General features: G+C 46.1%; 1 protein-coding gene across 1 annotated transcript in view; it reads right to left on the bottom strand.

Moving 5' to 3' along the window:
• The window catches only part of ZWILCH (zwilch kinetochore protein), an 87,792-nt gene that overhangs the window by 9,105 nt on the left and 57,130 nt on the right, over positions 1-21,557 (bottom strand). The window contains exons 14-17 of the mRNA XM_073568900.1: positions 16,868-16,896; positions 16,399-16,535; positions 5,319-5,414; positions 704-822 (exon numbers count right to left, since the gene is read on the bottom strand). Of these exons, the coding sequence (XP_073425001.1) occupies positions 704-822; positions 5,319-5,414; positions 16,399-16,535; positions 16,868-16,896 (381 nt within the window). The remainder of the gene's footprint in view (positions 1-703; positions 823-5,318; positions 5,415-16,398; positions 16,536-16,867; positions 16,897-21,557) is intronic.

The raw sequence follows: 21,557 nt of genomic DNA, 5'->3' as shown, positions 1-21,557 counted from the left end.
GTAATGGAAAAAGCAGCTGAAAATTAGCATAAAAAAACCATGGGGGGAAAAAAAATCGCAGCAAAAAAGTCATGTGTGAACTTATCCTTACAGCGCCATTTACAGCCATGTCTTTACATTACAAAATCACGCTGACAGGTTCTCCAAAGAAAACCTAACCTATCAGAAAATTACCTATTGTTTTATTAAGGTTTTTTGTTTTCCACACATTTTAAAAAAATATGAATACTTTTTCCCCATCTGTGTATATAAAAAAAGTTAATATTGCAAGTTTTACTCTGGCCACAGGGCCTTCTTTAGTTTCACACTTCCTATCCTTTCAGAAATATTTCAGCAGGCTCATTATGATCACTGCCAGTATTACAATGACAGGTTACACCTTTATACACAGCTGATTACACAGGATCCACCAATCAAAATATGCTATGCCACAGCTGACTCTACTCCCCTTCCTTTCACAATGACCTTTGCACTAGATCAGGGGTGGGGAATCTTCTTTTTGCCAAGGGCCATTTGGATATTAATACCATCCTTCGGGGGCCGTACAAATTGCGCGCTAGCTCTGCCCACTAAGTACGTCCGTTACTGAGTAAGTGAAACGCATTTCAGTTGCTGAACTTCTGCTGCTGAGCGCTCATCTCTACCATGTACGAACGTGAACAAAAGGTAAAATACAGATTATACCACAGATTGGGATCAGTACCTGGAACATCAAATGACACGTGGTCTACAGGAGGTCTGGCACTTAGCTGCCACATAGTTTTAACTTCCTTCTGCCCATGTCCACTGAGGATCTCCACTCTCCAGGTCTGTGGGTGAGAGCTGTAGGAAGACATTGGATTTAACAAAGTGATCTACAGTAACATCTCCTGGCATTGGACTTATAATCATAGATCACGATACATATGTTATATGCAAAGCGTCAATCAATCATCTGTATACAAGGAAAGGTGCAGACTCTTCCTTTTGACAGTCCGGCGCAAACAGGCAGGAAAGGGCCGGTCCATAAGAGCCAATATGGATGATAATTTGGTATGTGCCAAGCGACTACCTCCTGTTGCAGAAATAGAAGGCAGAAGTTGTCTGGAGAACAAAAAAAACTTCAAGGCTGCGGTGCAGCTTTGATGAAGGACACATTCACTTTTGATTAGCGGCAGGCTTCAAAGGGGTTGTCCAGAATTCGTAAAAAGAATCTGCTCCATCGGCAAAAGGTTTTTGGAAAAAAAAAAAAAAAAAAGAAGCAAACCATTCCTTTAGTCATAGTTAAACACTAGCATGTTCTGAGGGACCCTAACTGCTTCCAGACCACCCAAAAACTTTAGAAGCTGAGGGGTCCCCCGCACTTTATTTACTCTGCACGGATATTCTAAGATGTCAATGCAAATTAAGTTGCTTTCATATGATCATGTAGTTGCAGGAGCCGGCTATCAGACAAAGCTGGACTTCCCACAGAGAAGGCAGAGACGGTTTATTACCACCTCTGTCTCCCTAGCTGCTGTATCCACAGAGCTGAACAAGCATCTCTCCTCCAGACCCAGCTACCATGTGATCACTGGGTGTAGGGAGGGAGAAGGAGCTGTGGGGTCCTAAAAGACCCAGGTCACTCTGCTATGTAAGCAAAAGGCTGAATTTCCCCCACAAATGGGGCTAATATATCAGTCCCAGGCACAAGGAAGTCAGCAATAAAAGGAATACCGTATTTTCCGCTTTGTAAGACGCACTTTTTTTCCCCAAAATTGAGGGGAAAAAGGGGGTGCGTCTTACAAAGAGGATATACAGAGATTTCAGTGCCGAGATGTCCGTCTGCGCATGCGCGGCGGCCATTTTCCAGGAAGAAAGCAGGCATGGAGCGACAGAGACCCCCCCACGCTGAACGGGACAGAGCGCGGCGGCGGGACGGAAGAAACCACCGGGGGACAGGAGCGCGGCGGTGGCGGACAGCGCAGCGGCAGCATCAGGGCACAGAGTGCCGCGGCAAGTACCCTTAGAACGGGACAGAGCGCGGCGATGGCGGCAAACACCGGGGGGACAGAGCGCGGTGGTGGCGGTAAGAACCGGGGGAGAGCGCGGCGGTGGTGGCAAGCAGGCACCGGGGGACAACGTGGCGGTGGTGGCAAGCACTGGGGGACAGAGTGCGGCGGTGGTGGCAAGCAGGCACCGGGGGACAGAGTGCGGAGGTGGTGGCAAGCAGGCACCGGGGGACAGAGCGTGGCGGTGGTGGCAAGCATCAGGGGACAGAGGGCGGCGGCAGTAACAGACACCGGCAGCGGCATGCTGCACATCAAAACACCCCCTCATCCCAGCAGCAATGTTCCACTCCGGCCTCCTCCATCACCACCCCTGGAAAGCAATAAGACGCATGGATTATAAGATGCACCACCATTTTATTAAAAATAAAGTTTTTTTCCTATTTTTCTCCTCAAAATTTGGGGTGCGTCTTATAATCCGGAGCGTCTTATAAAGCGAAAAATACGGTATGTCAAAATACTTCTCGAAAGGTCTTTTAACACCCGATGAGAGGCACAGTTTGTGACAAACTTAAAAAAAATAAAAACAAAAAAAAAAAACAAACAAACCCGTAAACACACATTCCAAGACTGCGAGTCCAAATCACTGAAAAAAAAGTCCAATATATAAAAAAAATTTTCTATGGAAAAGAGAGGGCAATTTAAAATGTTTAGTTGTCCAATGTGCTCATAAAATCATTAGAAATATAGACAAGTGTGGTACCCCTGATGCTTCAGTCGCCACAGAGGTACTGCACCTTCTCCTAAGGTGTAGTGCCCCACCATCCAGGTAAGGTGGGAACTCCTGACCACGCTCCACACCTGCACCCCACACACAGGATAGTTCAGCAGGGACCCATCCATGCTTTATGCTGGAAAGGTCATAGGGTGCCTTTTGTGGTCCCTGGCTTCGTAACACGAGAGGTGCTGGGGAGGCGGGTGGAGTTAGATATAAAAGAGTGGGAAGAGTGAGAGTTAGGGGTTAGTTGGTTAGAGGAGAGAGAGGAGAGAAGATGGGTGTCTGAGGGACGTGCTGCAGCAGGTCCCAGTGATCTGGGCTGCTGGCACAAGAAAGACCAGAAAAAGAGACTGATAAGATTGATAACCTAACCTTCCATAAGAGAGAGAGAGAACAGATCGGAACGAAGGAGAATAGAAGGACGGTGGGAAGCAGGTTGAGAAAGAGAGAACCCTTCCAGTCCAGAGAACGCAAAGGCCGGGGCCCGGTCCCCGAGGTTGATTGGATCTTTATGTCCGGCAACAGACACCGGAGGAGTAGTGAGCCGCTAACGCCTTGCTCCCATCATAGACTTGGGACACAACAGCAAAACGGATAGAGAGCCGGGACACAGAGTAGAGTCCCCGAAGCAGGCTACAGCTGTCTGTCATACAAGTAAAGACTAGGAACACCTAGAGAGAGGCATTCCAGGGTAACTAAGTACTGAAGTGCTTCGCACCTAAAGGCGCTTTGGAGGAGTCGTTCAGTAAGGTACATGTTGGCGGAGTATGGAACGGAGAATCCTATCCTGCCTGGAGGTTGGCTGGAGCCCTGACCTGGAGAACAAAGTGCTGAGGCAGGCAGTTGAGTGAACTGCAAACAGTGAGTAAAGCTTTGGAACCGCATACTCGGGTGTCATTCAGTTATTCCAGCACCACTAAACCTGGGTACCAGCCTCCATACCATTCTGTGTCTCTCCTCATCCATTGCACCTACACTGCCCTGGGACTACAGCTCCACCTGTGGGGAGCTATACCATCTCTGCTGCACCACACCATCAGTCCCAGCGGATCTGCATGCAGCGTTGGCTTACCACCTTACTTGCCAAACACCACGGGTGGCGTCACAAACTCTTCATATAAACTTTACCACCATTAACATCACCGCCATTGAGATCGGGCGCCCAGGGCCACGGACCGGGTCACCGCTGCTGTGACACATTCCCGCCTCGACACGAGCCCGGTACCGAGTAACCCCACTGCCCTGGGTGAAGCCCGCGGGGGGACCCACAAGCATTTCCTATTTTTCATTACACTTCCCTGATATTTGGGAAAAATTTCATATAAAAATGAAATAAATAAGCTTTGAATATTGTGTAGAAAAGAGGCCAAGGTTTTTTGAATATAGGGATCAGACGTTTTTCTTTTAGTTATTAAAATTATTATTATGCATTTATATAGCGCCATTTATTCCATGGCGCTTTACATGTGAAAAGGGGAAATATAGACAAGTACAGTAAACATGTGTAAGACAAGGGACACACAAGTACATACGGAGAGGGGACTCTGCCCGCGACGGCTCACAGTCTAAAATAACATGTATTTAAGAAAAAAAAAAAAAAAAAACAAACTAAAAAGAGATCGGTCTAGTGAGGAAGGGAGAAAATGGGACGGTGCTGAACTGGTAAAAAGGATAATCAAACTTTGGAAGGAAGTTTGTTTTTTTTTTACTTAAATGCATATGGTTGGGAATAATATGATTTTTGCAATTGGGTTTTAGGCTATAGATGGAGAGTGTGGTAAAACTTTTACTCTGTGTTGCACTAATGCTGGCAGAAAAATGAGTTAACTGAGAATCCATCAGTCAGCCTGCCAGGTCTGTCTGACAGACAAGTTTGTAAATCATTTGTTAGTTTGTTTACCAGAGCTCTTCACAGCCGAGCCTAAATGTTGAGGGAAAAAGTCTGGACAAACAACGTGTTGCGACATTTTTAATGAGACCCGATTGCAAGAATTATTGCTACTCTCAAATAGACACAAGTAAAAAAAAAAAATCCCAAAAATGTCAGTTCGATGAAGACAATTGTGTGATATCACCATGTCTGATCAACATGACTACAACCAGTCACTGGAACACCACAGTGCCACTTCCTTTTCTGAAGGCATTGTTGACAACCTATTTCAGGTGGCCACATGGAAGGCTATCCCCAATACTGCTGCCCACCTCTATTGGCAGTTGATGGCATATCCTAGTGATTTGCCACCAATGTCTGATGAGCCGTAAAAAAAAATTAAATAAAATAACCCATGTTACACCACAAATATTAACAATCCTATTTTTCAAGTAACCTTGAAATACAAATATTTGCATTTTCACCACAATCTGTCCTTGTACAAAATCTTCTGATCTATTAAATCTAATGTGACAACAGCACGGCATTCCTATTAGCACACAGTAAAGGTTATTCTATGGAGTCATTCACATAAATGGTAAGCCATGTCATTTATGGAGAGGTTTTGATGGGCGGCTCCTTCTGTACAGGGGGTGCTGGGTTATAACTCACAGGTGGTATTCCTGACAACATCTCCACTTACTTCTGGTAGAAGCTGCTGATGACGCTCGGTCGGATCGGGAGCCGGAACACGTGCTGCTCATTCCAGGGGTTCTCTTTATAGTATTTCAAACAGGACCTGAGGGAAGGGAATAGAGAAACATTTAGGATGTAAATCCTGCCTAAAGACTTTTGCTATCCAAGCTGTCAAGCACTAGACTCCAACACAAGGTGCCGAGATCGCGGTGCCCTCACTTACACCCGGAGCCGAGCACATAGCAAAACACATGTGGGGACGTAGTCCTGATGTTCAGTTTAGGGAAAGACAAGGTTAGGGCACAGGGGAATGTGCCCAGCAAATCTGTACAGGACTATGTAAATGTGAGTGAGCTTAGATATTTACATATCGCTGGTAACACAGGAGATGCTAACAGCACACACTCATAGTAAATGTGGCCCACGACACAGGGCGGGTCACCCACCAGCCATCCTAGAAGCAGATACAGTTGAAAGCAAGTCATAAAAGGAAGGAGCGACAGTGTAATTCCCCCTGTGTGTTTGACATCTCAGTGCTTCGGACACGATAACATCATTACGACGCTGTACTGAGATGTGCAGAGGATAACAAAACACCACGAAGAGACTGGGCAACGGGGGAACTGAAAAAGGGTTTTCATTTTTTTTTCTTAAAGGTGGGGCCCGTACAGAGCACTGTGTCGGGCCCGTTCTACTGTATGAAGCACTGTGTGGGGCCCGTTCTACTGTATGGAGCACTGTGTGGGGCCCATTATACTGTATGGAGCACTGTGTGGGGCCCATTATACTGTATGGAGCACTGTGTGGGGCCCATTATACTGTATGGAGCACTGTGTGGGGCCCATTATACTGTATGGAGCACTGTGTGGGGCCCATTATACTGTATGGAGCACTGTGTGGGGCCCATTATGCTGTATGGAGCACTTTTTGTGGCCATTATACTGGAGGGCTGTGTGGGGATTAAAGCTGGAGAATCATACTGATATGCGGTAACCATTCTTTGTTGGAGGGATAGAACAGCGTCCACATACCGTGCGTGTGGAAGGTACTGTGGAGCAATTCACTGTGGGGGTATCATACTGTGTTTGGGGGCACTTTTGTCTGCATCATACTTTGTTATCTGCATTAAAGTTTATTTTTATTCTTTGTTACTACAGATCTAAAATAGGCCAATGCTTTTTACTGCTCTTACTTAACATATGATTCCAATATTTTATTATAAGATCTATTAATTGAAGTGTACTTTGTTCGTGGAACAACCCCTCTCAGTTTGTTTCCATATGAAAAAGTTCACGGTTATAGTTGATAAGGAAAAAACTTCAATGATAGACTTTTTTTTAATAAATATAAAACGACTGGCTCGCGACTTTGTCTAAGTATTTGATTTTAATATCCCTACTTTAACCCATATGTTACATTACAGAGCTTGTCCACTACCCTGTCTGTTTTTTTGCCATAAATATTTAAGAATAACTCCCCTAAACATCCCAATATACCTTTTCAGCAAGTTTCAGCTTTTATGCCTTTTGGCTTCATGTCCTGAGCCTCTAATATCACAGACATCACTTCCTTTTCAGAATCTTCTGACTACACTTCCCATCATACCATTTGTAGGCTACAAGTCATCAGTAAGCATACCCTATAGATCTGCTTACACCCCTCCCATTGCACCCTAGCGTCACACAGCCTCAGTATAATGTCCTGTCCTGGAGACTGCTGCAAAAAAGCCACCAATACAAGGATTAGACGTAACAGCACCAGAACACCAGCACTGGCAATAAAGATTATTCACAGCTGCCCGTCACGGATTAATCATGTTCAGCTGTAATGGGGTGGATGGATAGGGAGACATGAATGCATTTATATTACGGATAGTATAGAGCAGGGTGCATATAGACTATAAAAGGGTATAGTGCAGTGTGTACATATATATACACCCCTGGTATATACATTCAAATACAAGAGAGCCATGGCAATTAGTTCACATGAAAAGGAATTATAAAGTAGTGTCACTTTTAAAGGCTAATAGGATAGATAGCACGCTGCAAAGCAGGACAGAGCACCTGATCACAATTAAAAAAAAAACAAAATCTGGTAAAGTGTAGCTAATAATACAGGTCATTTTACCAGCGGATTTACCTGCAAATCCGCAGTGTAATCCGCATCGTGTGCACTCTCACCCTTAAGGTACTTGTGGAAAGACCCATTTTGAAACCTTTTTGAAGGAACTCCAAAATTTCCCTGACTCTAAATTCTGAGGTAGTTAGAAATTTCTTCAAGGTTCTGGCGTAGATCTTGGTTGTGACTACTTTCCTATTCTTTAGGAGAGTGGTTATTAGATTGGGGGAAAATCCTTTAACCCTCAGGAACGACCTCTCAAATTCCACGCCATCAGGTGAAGCCCTGACACTCGTGGACACTAGACTGGTCCCTGGGAGAGGAGACCCGAAAGCACTGGTAGTACTCATGAACTGAAGACAGATATGGTCTTTAGCCACGAGAACCACGCCCTCCTGCAATCACGATAATCCTTGCTCTGTCCTCCCTGATCTTCCTCACCACTAGAGGTAAAAAGGGCTAAGGGGGAAGGCATAACTCAGGTTGAAGTCCCACTTTATTAAGAAGGCATCTACCACCAGTGTTTTTTCTCTAGGGTTGAGAGTACAGAACCGCCTCACTTGTCTATTCCTTCTGGTGGTGAAGAGGTCTATGTCTGGCTACCCCACATCCACACAATCTGGTCGAAGATGGCACTTTTCAAGGTCCATTCTCCCAGCCTTAGGTTACGGCTTAAAAAGTCTGCCCTGGCATTGTCCTTTCCTCTTATGTGCAGAGCCGTCAGACAGAAAATGTTCCTCTGCTACTTGGAATAGCCACTCTGCCCCTTCCATTAGGGGTCTGGACTGGGTTCCACCTTGGTGGTTTATGTAGGCCATAGCAACCTGATTATCAGAGAGGATCCTGACATGATGACCCTGTAGGGATATAAGGAGCCTCTTTACCGCCAGCTCCACTGCCGTCAGCTCCTTTAGGTTAGAAGAACTAACTGTTGTCCTCATAGTCCTTGGACTACGACCTCCCCCATATGTTCCCCCAACCTGTAGGGCTAGCGTCTGTGGTGATCACTTGAGTTATGCGATTTTCCCTTGGAACCCCCCTGGACAGGTTATCCTGGTCTAACCACCACCTCAAAGAACGTATAGAAGAAGGGAACAAGGTCACTAGTCCCTGCAGGTACCCCCTAAGGGCTCTATAATTAAATACGTCCCACTGTAAGATTCTTGTATGAAACTGCGCCCACTGGAACACTGGGATGCAGGAGGTTAGCGACCCCAACAGAAACATAGCCTTCCTAAGGGACATAGTGGGATTGTTTGATGCTTTCATTACTTGGCGCTGCAGATGAACCAACTTATCAGGCGACAGTCGACACTCTTGCCTCTCCTGTCGAGTCCAGAGTGAAGGGGTTAAAAACTTTTATGGCGGTATGGGACCTAGAAGATGCATATTATCACGTGCCTATTCACGCAGATCATCAGCGTTTCCTCAGGGTGGCGGTAATCAAAGGGGACTTGGTTAAGCATTTCCAATTTAGGGCTCTCCCCTTTGGTCTTGCCGTGGCCCCTCACGTTTTTACAATGGTAGTTGCCGAGGTAATGGCCCACCTGTGTGAAACCAACGTCCTGATTATTCCCTACCTGGACGATTTTTTTTATTGTGGGCAGTCAGCAGATCATTGCTCAGGTAAAGAGGATAATGTCCTCTCTGGAACACTTGGGGTGGCTACTGAACATTAAAACATATTGGCTACAGCCCTTCAGGGTGCAGCAGTTTCTGGGGCTCATTCTCCCAAGGGGGGGTTTGCACGTTAATTCCCAGGCCAATTTTTACAATTCTGACCACTGTCCCTTTATGAGGTAATAACTCTGGAATGCTTCAACGGATCTAGGCGATTCGGACATTGTTTTCTCGTGACATATAGTACTTCACTTTAGTGATAAAATTTCTTCGTTATAACTTGCGTTTATGAAAAAAACGGAAATATGGTGAAAATGTAGCGATTTTCAAACTTTGAATTTTTATGTCCTTAAACCAGAGAGTTACGTGACAAAATAGTTAATCAATAACATTTCCCACATGTCTACTTTACATCAGCACAATTTTGGAAACAAAATTATTTTTTGTTAGGAAGTTATAAGGGTTAAAAGTTGACCAGCGATTTCTCATTTTTACAACAAAATTTACAAAACCATTTTTTTTTTTTTAGGGACTACCTCACATTTGAAGTCACTTTGAGGGGTCTATATGGCAGAAAATACCCAACAGTGACACCATTCTAAAAACTGCACCTCTCAAGCTACTCAAAACTACATTCAAGAAGATTATTAACCATTCAGGCGCTTCACAGGAGCAGACGCAACCAGGAAAAAATTAACACTTAACTTTTTAGTCACAAAAATGATCTGTTAGCAACAATTTTTTTAATTTTCCCAAGGGTAACAGGAGAAATTGGACCACAAAAGTTGTACAATTTGTCCTGAGTACGCTGATACCCTATATGTGGGGGGGATGGACCACTGTTTGGGCGCACGGCAGGGCTCGGAAGGGAAGCAGCGCAGTTTGACTTTTTCAACCTAAAATTGGCTGGAATTGAGATTGGACGCCATGTTGCGTTTGACGAGTCCCCAAACAGTGGAAACCCCCCACAAGTGACCCCATTTTAGAAACTAGACCCCTTAAGGAACTTATCTAGATGTGTGGTGAGAACTTTGAACCCCCAAGTGTTTCACTAAAGTTTATACTGCCCAGGCGTGAAAATAAAAAATCCTATTTTGTGCCCACAAAAATGATAGTTTAGTTTCCAATTTTTAATTTTCCCAAGCGTAACAGGAGAAATTGGACCCCAAAAGTTGTTGTCCAATTTGTCCTGAGTACGCTGGTACCCCATATGTGGGAGAAAACTACTGTTTGGGCACACGTCGGGGCTCAGAAGGGAAGAAGTGACGCTTTGGAAGCAGACTTTGATGGAATGGTTTGCGGGCGTCATGTTCCGTTTGCAGAGCCCCTGATGTGGTTAAACAGTAGAAACCCCCCACAAGTGACCCCATTTTGGAAACTAGACCCCCTAAGGAACTTGTCTAGATATGTGGTGAGAACTCTGAACCCCCAAGTGTTCCACTAAAGTTTATACTGCCCAGGCGTGAAAATACAAAATCCTATTTTTATGCCCACAAAAATGATAGTTTAGTCCCCAATTTTTAATTTTCCCAAGGGTAACAGGAGAAATTGGACTCCAAAAGTTGTTGTCCAATTTTTCCTGAGTACGCTGGTCCCCATATGTGGGAAAAAACTGTTTAGGCACACGTCGCGGATCGGAAGGGAGTGATGTTTTGGAATGCAGACTTAGATGGAATGGTCTGCGGGCGTCATTTTCCATTTGCAGAGCCCCTGATGTGCCTAAACAGTAAAAAAAACCCCACAAGTGACATTGTTTTGGAAACTAGACCCCCAAGGAACTTATCTAGATGTGCCCCAATGAATCTAATGTTTCCGGTAAAGTAATTTAGTAGTACATTAAGGTGTGGTACAATTTGAAGCAATCCTTCATACACAGGCCAGGTTTTTCGGGGGCAGGTGTCGCATTGATAAATGGTGTCATTGCGTATTCCGTTTTTGTAACACACTCAGCACCTTTTTTGCGATTTACCTTTTTTTCCAGTTTGCGGGACCTCCCCCGGGAAATGCTAACCTGGTACAATACGAGCACCTTCAGTTCCGGAAGTTCTGGGGCTGCTCCTTCCAGAGTGCCAAACATCAGGGCCTTAACCACTACCTCCTGGAACTCAAGGTACGACGTATCAGTGTGATGTGCACATTGTGACAGCAGGAATGCGTTGAGCATTGCCAATTGGACGATGTGCACGGCCAGCTTTTTGTACCACACCTTGGCCTTTCTCAAAGCATTGTACGGTTGGAGGAGTTGATCGGAGCGATCAACGCCCCCCATGTTTTTATTGTACCCCAGCACACATTCAGGTTTTCTGACCTGTGCAGAAGTACCCCGTACAGTGCTGAGGGCGCTGACATCACCGTGTATGGTGGTCAAGAGAAGGACATCCCTCTTGTCCTTGTACTTGACCACCAGCAGGTGGTCGCTACATTGGGCCCTGCTCTCACCTTTTCGGAGCATCTGCCCAAGTAGCGTCTTCGGGAGGCCTCTCCGATTTTGGCGGACAGTACCGCAAGCTGCGGTACCTCGCGCAGAGGGGTTTGTAGAGTGGGATGCTGATATAAAAGTTATCAGTGTAGAGGTGATAACCTTTATCCAGAAGTGGGTGCACCAAATCCCACACAATTTTCCCACTCACTCCCAGGACAGGACACTCAGGGGATTCAATCCTGGTGTCCTTTCCTTCGTACACTCTAAACCTGTGGGTGTACCTTGAGGTACTCTCACACAGCTTATAGAGTTTGATTCCGTACTTTGCCCTTTTACTGGGCAGGTATTGACGGAATCCGAGCCTGCCCTTAAAATGGACCAAGGACTCATCCATGCAGATGTTCCTTTGGGGCACGTACACTTCAGCAAACTTTTTGTTGAAGTGTTCGATGACCGGCCGAACTTTGAACAGACGGTCAAAGTTGGGGTCATCTCGTGTGAGACACTGTGCATTATCGTTATAATGCAAAAACTTGTGGATGGCCTGAAAACGCGTCCGGACCATGACCATTCGGAACACTGGAGTGTTGTATAAAATATCAACACTCCAATATTGCCGAATTTCAGGCTTCTTCAGGATACCCATGTGGAGGACCAAGCCCCAAAACTGTCATTTCAACTGCATCCACAGGAGACCAGTTAGTATAGGATGAACACGGGTTTTGCTCCAAAAATTGCCGAGCGTACAAATTAGTTTGCTCCACCATGAGGTTAACAAAATCCTCAGAGAAAAAGACTTTGAAAAAGTCAATTTCTGTGAGGCAGGTGGTGTCAAACTTGATTCCTGATTCTGCCACAAAATCAGGTATCAGCGGCTCGTAATTTTCGGGGGCCGAGGTCCACACAGGGTCTGCTGAATCAGCTGCGGGCATGGTGAGCGCTGCCTCATCTTCTGTCCTGGAGTTTCTGCGTGGCGGTTCCGCAGGACCCGAGGAGGAAGATGAGGAGGGGGAAGAGGATGAAGAATCCGAAAAATAAAGAAAAGTCGGATCGTCATCCTCGCTATCAGTGTCGGAGGCAAGTAAAGCATATGCCTCCTCCATTGAATAGCGCTGTTGGGAGGAACGTGATGGGCGGGACATTTTTTGTGTAAATATGGTGCTTGGCTGTACTTTATAACTGTGTATGTGGGGGGGGGGGGCTAGTTATTGGTGCACACTATCCTGTAAGAAAAAGCTAAAAGGAAATGGGGAGCAAAATACTTGTGAAAAAAAGTCTAAAACAGCAGGTACTAGATATGATAAGTGAACGGCGTCACTTATCAAAATTTAGTGGCTGCTGGATGTGTGTGCGGAGGTGGCGCAAAGGGGGCTAAGGAAAAAAAAGCGAGCATGACTGTTGATCGGTGAACTGCGTCACCGATCAACGCTCGGCGGCTGCGCACGGAGGTTGCGCAAAAGTGGGGTGGAGGGGGTAATAATAGAGGGAAGGGGGATGGGGGGATTGGGGTGGATGAAGAGAGATTGGGCAGGGATCAACAGTTAGGGTTGTAGTTAGGTGGCACAAAGGGGGGGTGAAAAAAAATGAAAAACGGCAGGCACAAGCTTGGATAAGTGACCTGTGTCACTTATCCAAGTTTTGCGGCTGCGGGATGTGTGTGCGGAGGTGGCGCAAAGGAAAAAAAAAGCGAGCACGAGTGTTGATCGTTGAACTGCGTCACTGATCAACGCTCGGCGGCTGTGCACGGAGGTGGCGCAAAAGTGGGGTGGAGGGTTAGGGTTGTAGTTAGGTGGCACAAAGGGGGGTGAAAAAAAATGAAAAACGGCAGGCACAAGCTTGGATAAGTGACGTTTGTCACTTATCCAAGTTTTGCGGCTGCGGGATGTTGGGGCTAAGGAAAAAAAGTGAGCACAAGTGTTGATCGGTGAACTGCGTCACCGATCAACGCTCGGCGGCTGCGCACGGAGGCGGTGCAAAAGGGGGGGTGGAGGGTGGTAAAAGGGGGGTGAAGGGGGGGATGAAGATAGATTGGGGGGGTGAAGATAGATTGGGCAGGGGATCATGGATCAATTAACACTTACAGTTGTAGTGTTTTTTCTTTTGCAGGGATTGTGATGCTACAAGCTGAGGCACCACAATACCCAGCACAGGAGCTCTTGCTGCGTCCGACCACTCTGCAGGAATCCTCAGCTAGAGTGAGGACCCCTGCAGACAGGTCAGAGGCAGGTCAGGGGCAGGTCACAGAGCCGGCACATCGCTGAATGACCTGTCATTGGTGGGATCGAATGATTACATCGATCCCACCAATCATTGCTCTGCCTGGTGACCATGGTAACTGCCTAGGATCGGAGCTCACAGCTCCGATTCCTAGGCAGGTCATGGCCAGGTCATCAGCAGGGCACAGAGCGGTCACAGTGTGACCGCAGCTGTGCCCTGTGGCTGGCGCGATCACCGATCTAATCGATCGAGCCAACCACTTCCTGCAGGCCCTGCTGGGCCTGTCCTAGGCGCCGGCCTAGGATCGGTGCTATTACAGCACCGATCCGGGCCGGTACCGGAAGGGCACAGCGGCGATATTGCGCCGCTGTGCGCTGCGATTGGCGTGATCGATTAGATCGGCGATCGCGCCAATCTGGGGGCTTTTCTCCGGTGCCTGGCGGTCCTAGGATCGAGTACATCGATACTCGATCCTAGCCTAGGATCCTGTTGTTTCAGCCAATGTGATTGGCTGAAACAAAGAAGTGCTGTGACTGGCTGTTCTGAATTGAACAGCCAATCACAGCTCACAGAGGGGCGGGCCAGGGTGGAGACTGCCCCGGATGCCGAGGCCATCTATCCTGAGGTAAGATGGCGTCGGCATTTTAATGCGATCACCGCAACTTAAGTCACGATGTCACATTAAAGGGCATGATGTAATATTCCGTCCATGGGACTTAGGTCCCAGGTCACATGGACGGAATATTACGTCCATTGTAGGAAAGGGGTTAAAGATTAGCTTTATTACTGATCCAATAGATTACATTTTGAAGGGGCATACTACCAAGAACCCATTTAGGGCCCTGAGGTTAATGATTGTCCTGAAAGAGCCATCCGGTTTCCAAATCAGAAAGAGGGGAATAAAACCCCTTACCTTTCTCTGGCCCAGGAACCTCAATCAGGACTGCTTTACACCATAGCTCCAGGACCTCAGCCTCCAAGGCTCCCTTTCCCAAGGGTGATGACCAGAAAGAGGTTACCATGAACATGTCCAGTGGGATAGAAGAAAACTCTAATTTCAGCCCTGATGATATCAGGCTATGAACCCAGTCACTATTGGTAATCTTTGACCAGGTCGGGTAGAAGGCTGACAATCATTGGGTTTGTTTCTTATGCTCTCGTGAGGAGCCTCCAAACAAACACCGTACCTCTTCTCTTCCTCTCATCCCACTTGGCTCGGTCCCTGGAGGGCTTCCAACGACTTCACTATCCCTATAGTACTCCTGACCACTCTCACCAATTTATACACGTGGTCTATGGGGAAACAAAAGCGGCCAGTCATCTTCCGAAGAAAAGGATGCTGATGGAGATGTTCCAGAAGAGTCCTCATCTCCAATAAAGTCAAAAGAGGAGTCTGACTCCGGGAACTTAGTATTGTGTCCTTTCCCCTTAGGGCACTCTCCCTGGGATAAGGACATCATGGACTCCCTCAGTTCCGCTCTAATAATTGCTTTTAGGCTTGTGGCGAAGTCCGGTGTCTCCTCAGCTACCGTCTGCTGGACACAGGACTGACCATATTCTCCTGGGTCTTTCGCTGGGCTGCACGGGGCTTTCGAACATGCTGCACATGCTTTTGCGCAGGGTGTACCTGCTCTTGCTGCTAGCTTGACTCCACCTCAGGAATGGGCCCAGAAGCACTGATGAATGTGCCAGAGCCCAACTTAAACTCTGGGCAAGCCCCCCTTCCCCCCAGATATCCAAGTCAGGAGGTCCTGGTCCCAGCCCTTCTTCCTCCCCCAGATACGCCACGTCCACAGCATGAAGCAACCACTCCGCCTTCTGTGGACCCATCGGTCACAGCCTGCATTATACTTGGGTAGCCCCCTCCAGACTCCAGCCACTGCCCGAAGGCACCGGCCGCGGCGCCCTCCTGCCGCGTCATCCGGCTGGCACACGGCCACTGGGTTGAGTCCCCAGGCTCTGCCCCGACGTGCCGCAATGGCGACTCCGGCTGCGTCACCAGGGAACGCCGGCCGTGTCACTGGGTCCACCCAGGACGCGTCACCAGCTGAGCCCCCGGAGCACCACAGTCGCGTCATAAGGCACGCCCCCCCAGACACTTCAGCCCCACGGCGGAGATGCAGCACCTGCAGGGGTATACTTACCGACTTCTTCCGCCGGAGCTGACCTTCCAGATGTGACCATCCCCTCGGACACATCTCCAACTGCACTACTCACTGTCATGCAGTCCACCCTGGACCCACCATGGTGCTTTCAGGGACCCTTGCTGCCTAAACCAACCATCCGGGCCTGGGAACCGTGCATCTTCCATCCATCTACAGGTATGTCTGTATGGAAGGAGTTTCCGTCAGGGACAGATCCCCTCTCTTATGGTGCTCTTTCATGGGGGACCGAACAAAACAAGCTTCAGATAATGTGGAAATGTGGCCATATAAGAGCAAATGGACACAGCAGCACCCTAGATAGACCCACACACCTCATATCCAGCCTATATTACTGGGAGAGATACTAACAAGAGAAAAATCAGAAACCACCTTTGAAGGTAACACGTTAAAAAAAAAAAATAGAAAAAAAAAGATAACTTGACAATATCAAGATAAATATAACTTCAACTGAATAAAGCTTTACTTTAGAAGATCAGAATGCATAAACTATTGCATTTTCAGATAAGATTGCCTAGGACTTTACTACACGTCTAGTAACGACTCACTGTGTGAGTGGAAAGAGGTTCTCGTGCTCCAGGCTCAAGAAGGCATTACAGTTTACAACCACCTCCAGCATATGATGCAGCTTCCTGACACGGTGCACCTGCTCCTGTAGATCCACTGATGTGCTGATGAAGTAATCCTAGGAAACAGAAAAAAATGGATTCCAACAGGTCTTTTATGTCATAGAATTAGAGGGAAAAAAAAAAATGCAGATTGTGGTAGAAGCAACTAATCAAAATGAAGCTTCCACCACCGTAACATCTAAAAGTAGGGATCTGAATAGTTGCCAACGGCATTTATCCAGCTTTGAGCTAGTATTAAAATCAGTGCAGTAATATTTATTATATATTTCAAAGTCATGACATGGAAGTTGAAAAAATATGTAAAGTTCTATAAGTAAAGAGAGTAAAGAAGCTGGTAACAACCTTCATGTTAAATAAAAAAAACAGTGATATTACCTTGTTAACTTACCAAGTAATTAAATGTTGCAAGTTCTCGACCTGTGAAGACAAGTGAGCAGTTAGACTCCAAAATAGGAACTAAGATGCAAAGTTGGTGGACTATCTGTTCCAACATGGAAACTCAACAAGCAGGTTTACTGCTGCTAACAAATTCTATTATGGATATCATTCGTGATGAGCGAACATGCTCGGATAAGGTATTATCCAACCATGCTTGTGTGCTGAGCAACTTCGGCGTGCTCGAATAAGTTCGAGTCCCCGAGGCTGAATGTCTCGCAGCTGATCAACGGCCACAACACCTGCAGGGACTGCCTAACAAACAGGCATGTAGGCACAGAGAATCAAGTATGCCAAAGACACTCCTCGCACCCGAGCATATACGGATAACCCCTTATCCGAGAGCATGTTTGTTCATCACTAGTTATCGATTATTCTTAACGCTTCCATTACTTTCATATTTCAATAGAAATGGATATGTGGCTGCCATACATGACTGGTCTCACAGACAGAAAAACTAAAGGGTTTAGTAAACAGGGCTGAGTCATAATACACAGATTTTCTACATAAACCTGAATGTCTTAAATTAATGCAGAATTTTACAATTTAAAGCATTTTTTTCTCTACGAAACTACATCTGACACCCATCCCACTAGTGTTCAGTGGGAACCCTGTGGAGTGTCCCAAATTGCATTCACCTGGCCACTTACTAGGAAATTGCCACAAATGTGTGACTGGTGGGCAAACAACCATGGTGACCTTCATGAATGCTAAAATGCGGTGGCATAACAGACAACAGTGACACACCTCAACTATATGTATTTGAGCAAACCCATTGTTTGGGCAGATCCCTTGGAATATATCCAGTCCTACTTTAGAAAAAAAAAATAAAAATCCCTGCCACTATATAAACGCCTCAAAATTGAATATTGCAACACAAAGAAGGAAAAGGCATGGAATTATAGAAATCACAAGATTAGCAGACATATTAAGGATATGTAGATTAAAAAGGTAATCAACACAATCAAAACATCTCAGTTTATTCAGTATAGAGTATGAATGGCACATGCAGAAATTCTTTATTAACGGTTGACTGAGGAAAGTTCGGTCACGCTAAATGCACTTGGGCAAATCATCAAGATCCGCTGCTGGCAGCACCTTTGCAATTGTTTCACCGTAAACAACTCTGTACTTGCAAGATATAGTAAAATATAACTTATTATGAAAAGCAAATAAAAACTAGAACCACACCCCAACTTATTAACACAGAATAACAACAACAGGGACTGTGTCTCACCTTTTTAAATCACTATTACAATCCTGCCTTGCCACAGAGGATGACGCCCTGCAGTCTGTGCTAGTGGCGCCCCGCTCACCTGTGGCTGACTCTTCTGGCACCATCATGCCCAGATTCTCAGAAAGGACAAATGGAGTCAAAGCACATCAACAATGTGCTACACACACAATACTACATCAGTGTATAAACAAGTAAAGTGCTAAGTGCATGCTGTAACAATGGCATAGCCAGCATAAATAACTTGGGAATGTCAAAACCAAGGTCCGGATACATAAATTGGTAGCACTAGCAGTCACTTTGACTTTTCCTTCAAGCGACATGCGTCCTGCCATTGTTGTTTTGAAAAATGGCTCCTGGTACACTCAACATTGAATTGGTTGTGAAATAGTCATTCTCCCAAAGTCAAGATGTTTGTTTACCTGAAAACTATAGGGGTCTTGTTACGGCACATTGTGCCACCCAACACCATATCCCGTTGGGGGTAGGACAGGTATAACATTCTCTCTGGATTCATCTACCAACGAGCACATCTGAGACATCATTGGTCAGCAATTACAGAAAGATCTGTCAGAACTGGGTCCAGATGATTTGTGCACCCAAATACATTCCGGAAGATACTTATCCATCATGCAAGTGTCTGATTGGCTGCAAACTTATTTTGCAGTAAGACAACGGCTCTAAACATACAGCAAATGTCATAGTAACATATTCTTTATGTTGAAGATAGATAACAAAGTCCTGGAAGTGATGAGATCAGGGCTCTGTGGAGGCTATGTCAACATTATTGACTCCATTTTGGATTATAATAATAATTACTATTTATATAGTGCCACCATATTCTGCAGCGCTTAACAATTCAACAGTACATACACAAGTCATAAGTAACAATGTTAAAGAGAATACAATAATTAAAGCAAAATAACGACAACCCTGGTCGTAAGAGCTTACACTCTACAATGAGGTGCGGGGGTGACAAAGTACAGGTGCATATTTACAATGATGGTCCAACCATCTTGAGGGAATGGGGATAGATAAAGGCTGCATGAGTTACTCACCAGCCAATATTTGTAGTGCTTTTGGGTGCAGTGGAGTTTGATGGAGTTATGTTCAGAGAAATAGTGAATTGGCTATAAATAAAAGGACTTCAATTAGGTAACGTGATAGGCTGCTCTAAACATGTGTTTTTATGGCGCGCCTAAAACTGTGTGAGGTTTGGTTAGTCCTGATTTCTTGGTGTAGAGCATTCCAGAGTATTGGCATAACTCGGGAGAAATCTTGGAGTTGGGAGTGGGAGGTACAGATTAGCGAAGATGTCAGTCAAAAGTCGCTTGCGGAGTGTAATGAGCACGAAGGCCGATAAATACAAATGAGGGAGGAGATGTAGGGGGGTGCAGCACTGTAGAAAGCTTTGGGGATGAGAACAGTTTTAGGCTATGTGCCCACGTTGCGTGTTAAAACGCACACTGAAAACCGGACTCCTTCCCAGAAATCGCGCGTTTTCGCCGCGATTTTCTCAAGCACTTTCCAAGCGATTTGAAGCATCGCTTGGAAAGTGATTGACAGGTTGTTCACACTCAAACATAGTGTTTGACAAGTGTGAGCAGCTTTATACTATTGAGGCCGCCTATGCGGCATCAATAGTAAAAGATAAAATGTTAAAAATGATAAAAAAAAAAATAAAAAAAAGTATCGGGGTATATTTACCTTCCAACGTCCCGCGCTGCCATCCCGGGCCTCAGCGTTCCCAGCGATGCCTTGCGAGACCTGTGATGACGTTGGTCTCGCGTTACTATAGCGATCTCGCGAGACCGCTAGAGTCACGCGAGACTACGTCATCACAGGACCTTGCCGCAAGGCATTACTGGGAACGCTTAGGCCGGGAATGCAGCGCGGGACACCGGAAGGTAAATATACCCCGATTTTTTTTTTTATTTTTTTTTTTTTTACAGGGGTATGGTACACAGGGCCTGGAGGACAGTCTCCACTCCTCCACACCGTGGGTACCAACCACACATGAGACGCTTAACTTCCCGCATGGTGGGCATAGCCACATGCGGTAAGTAAGCGATTCTCATGCATTCCTATGGGTGCGGAATCGCGGCAATTCTTTGCGATTCCGCACAAAAGAATGATCATGCTGCGATTTTTTACGCGATGCGATTCCGCCGCGGAAAAAAGCGCAGCATTAGCACAGCATGTGCGGAATGCCATAGGAATGCATGGGGTGCGTTCTGTACACGATTTTTAAACGTTTTCGCGCCGAAAATCGCGGCAAAAACGCTTAAAAATCGCATCATGGGCACACAGCCTAAATTGGATCCTGTATAGGCAGCCAGTGCAATGACTGGAACAGAGCGGAGGCGTCTGAGTAACAAATAGCCAGATAGATGACCCAGAATGCTGTATTAAGGATAGACTGTAGAGGGGAAAGTCGAGTGAGGGAGAGGCCAATTGCAGAAGTCAAGGCGGGAGTGCATCAGGGCAACAGTGAGGGTTTTTGTTGTTTCGATGGTGACAAAAAGGCAGATTCTAGAGACGTTCTTTAGGTGTAAGCGGCAAGAGCGGTCAAGAGATTGTATATGGGAGGTGAAGGAAAGATTAGTGTCAAACAGAACACTCAGACAGCGTGCTGGCTGCCGGGGCTCCACCCATGGAAAGGGAAATGTCAGCTTTAGGTAGGTCAGTTTTGGAAAGGTTGAGTTTCAGAAAGAGCAGACATGATGTTAGAAACTGCGGAGTCAGTCACTGGCGTTCTGTAGTACAGCGGGGGGTAAGGGTCAGGGGATGACGTGTATAGTGATGAGTAATCATCATAAAGATGGTACTGAAAGCCAAATCTGCTGATGGTCTGTCCAATTGGGGCCGTAGAGAGAGAAGAGGGCCAAGGACTGAGCCATGAGGGACCCCAATAGTGAGAGGAAGAGAAGTGAAGTGAGTGAATAATACACTGAAGAAGCGGTCAGGAATATAGGAAGAGAACCAGGAGAGAGCAGTGTCCTTAATGTCTATCGATTGGAGCATACAGAGTAGAAGATGGTGGTCAACCACGTTGAAAGCTGCAGAGAGGTCAGAAGAATGAACAGAGTGGTCACTGTTACATTTTGTTGACAAAAGTTCGTTGGTCACTTTGATGAGTGCAGTTTCTGTAGAATGTAGGGGGTGGAAACCGGATTGTGATGGATCTAGGAGAGAGTGAGTGGAGAGGTAATGGGTAAGGCAGGAGTAGACCAGTCGCAAGATTTTCGAGATCAAGGGGAGATTGGAGACTGGTCTGTAGTTATTTGTGCAGGATGGGTCGAGGGAGTGGTTTTTTTTTTTTTTTTTTTTTAATAATGGAGTAATGATAGATTGTTTCAAGAAGTAGGGGAAGATTACCAGAGGAGAGGGAGAGATTGAAGATTTTATT

This window comes from Dendrobates tinctorius, unplaced genomic scaffold, assembly GCF_039654945.1.
Source record: "Dendrobates tinctorius isolate UK_male_01 unplaced genomic scaffold, ASM3965494v1 ptg000022l, whole genome shotgun sequence".
Taxonomy (NCBI): domain Eukaryota; kingdom Metazoa; phylum Chordata; class Amphibia; order Anura; family Dendrobatidae; genus Dendrobates; species Dendrobates tinctorius.
This window is presented reverse-complemented; position numbering and strand designations above follow the sequence as displayed.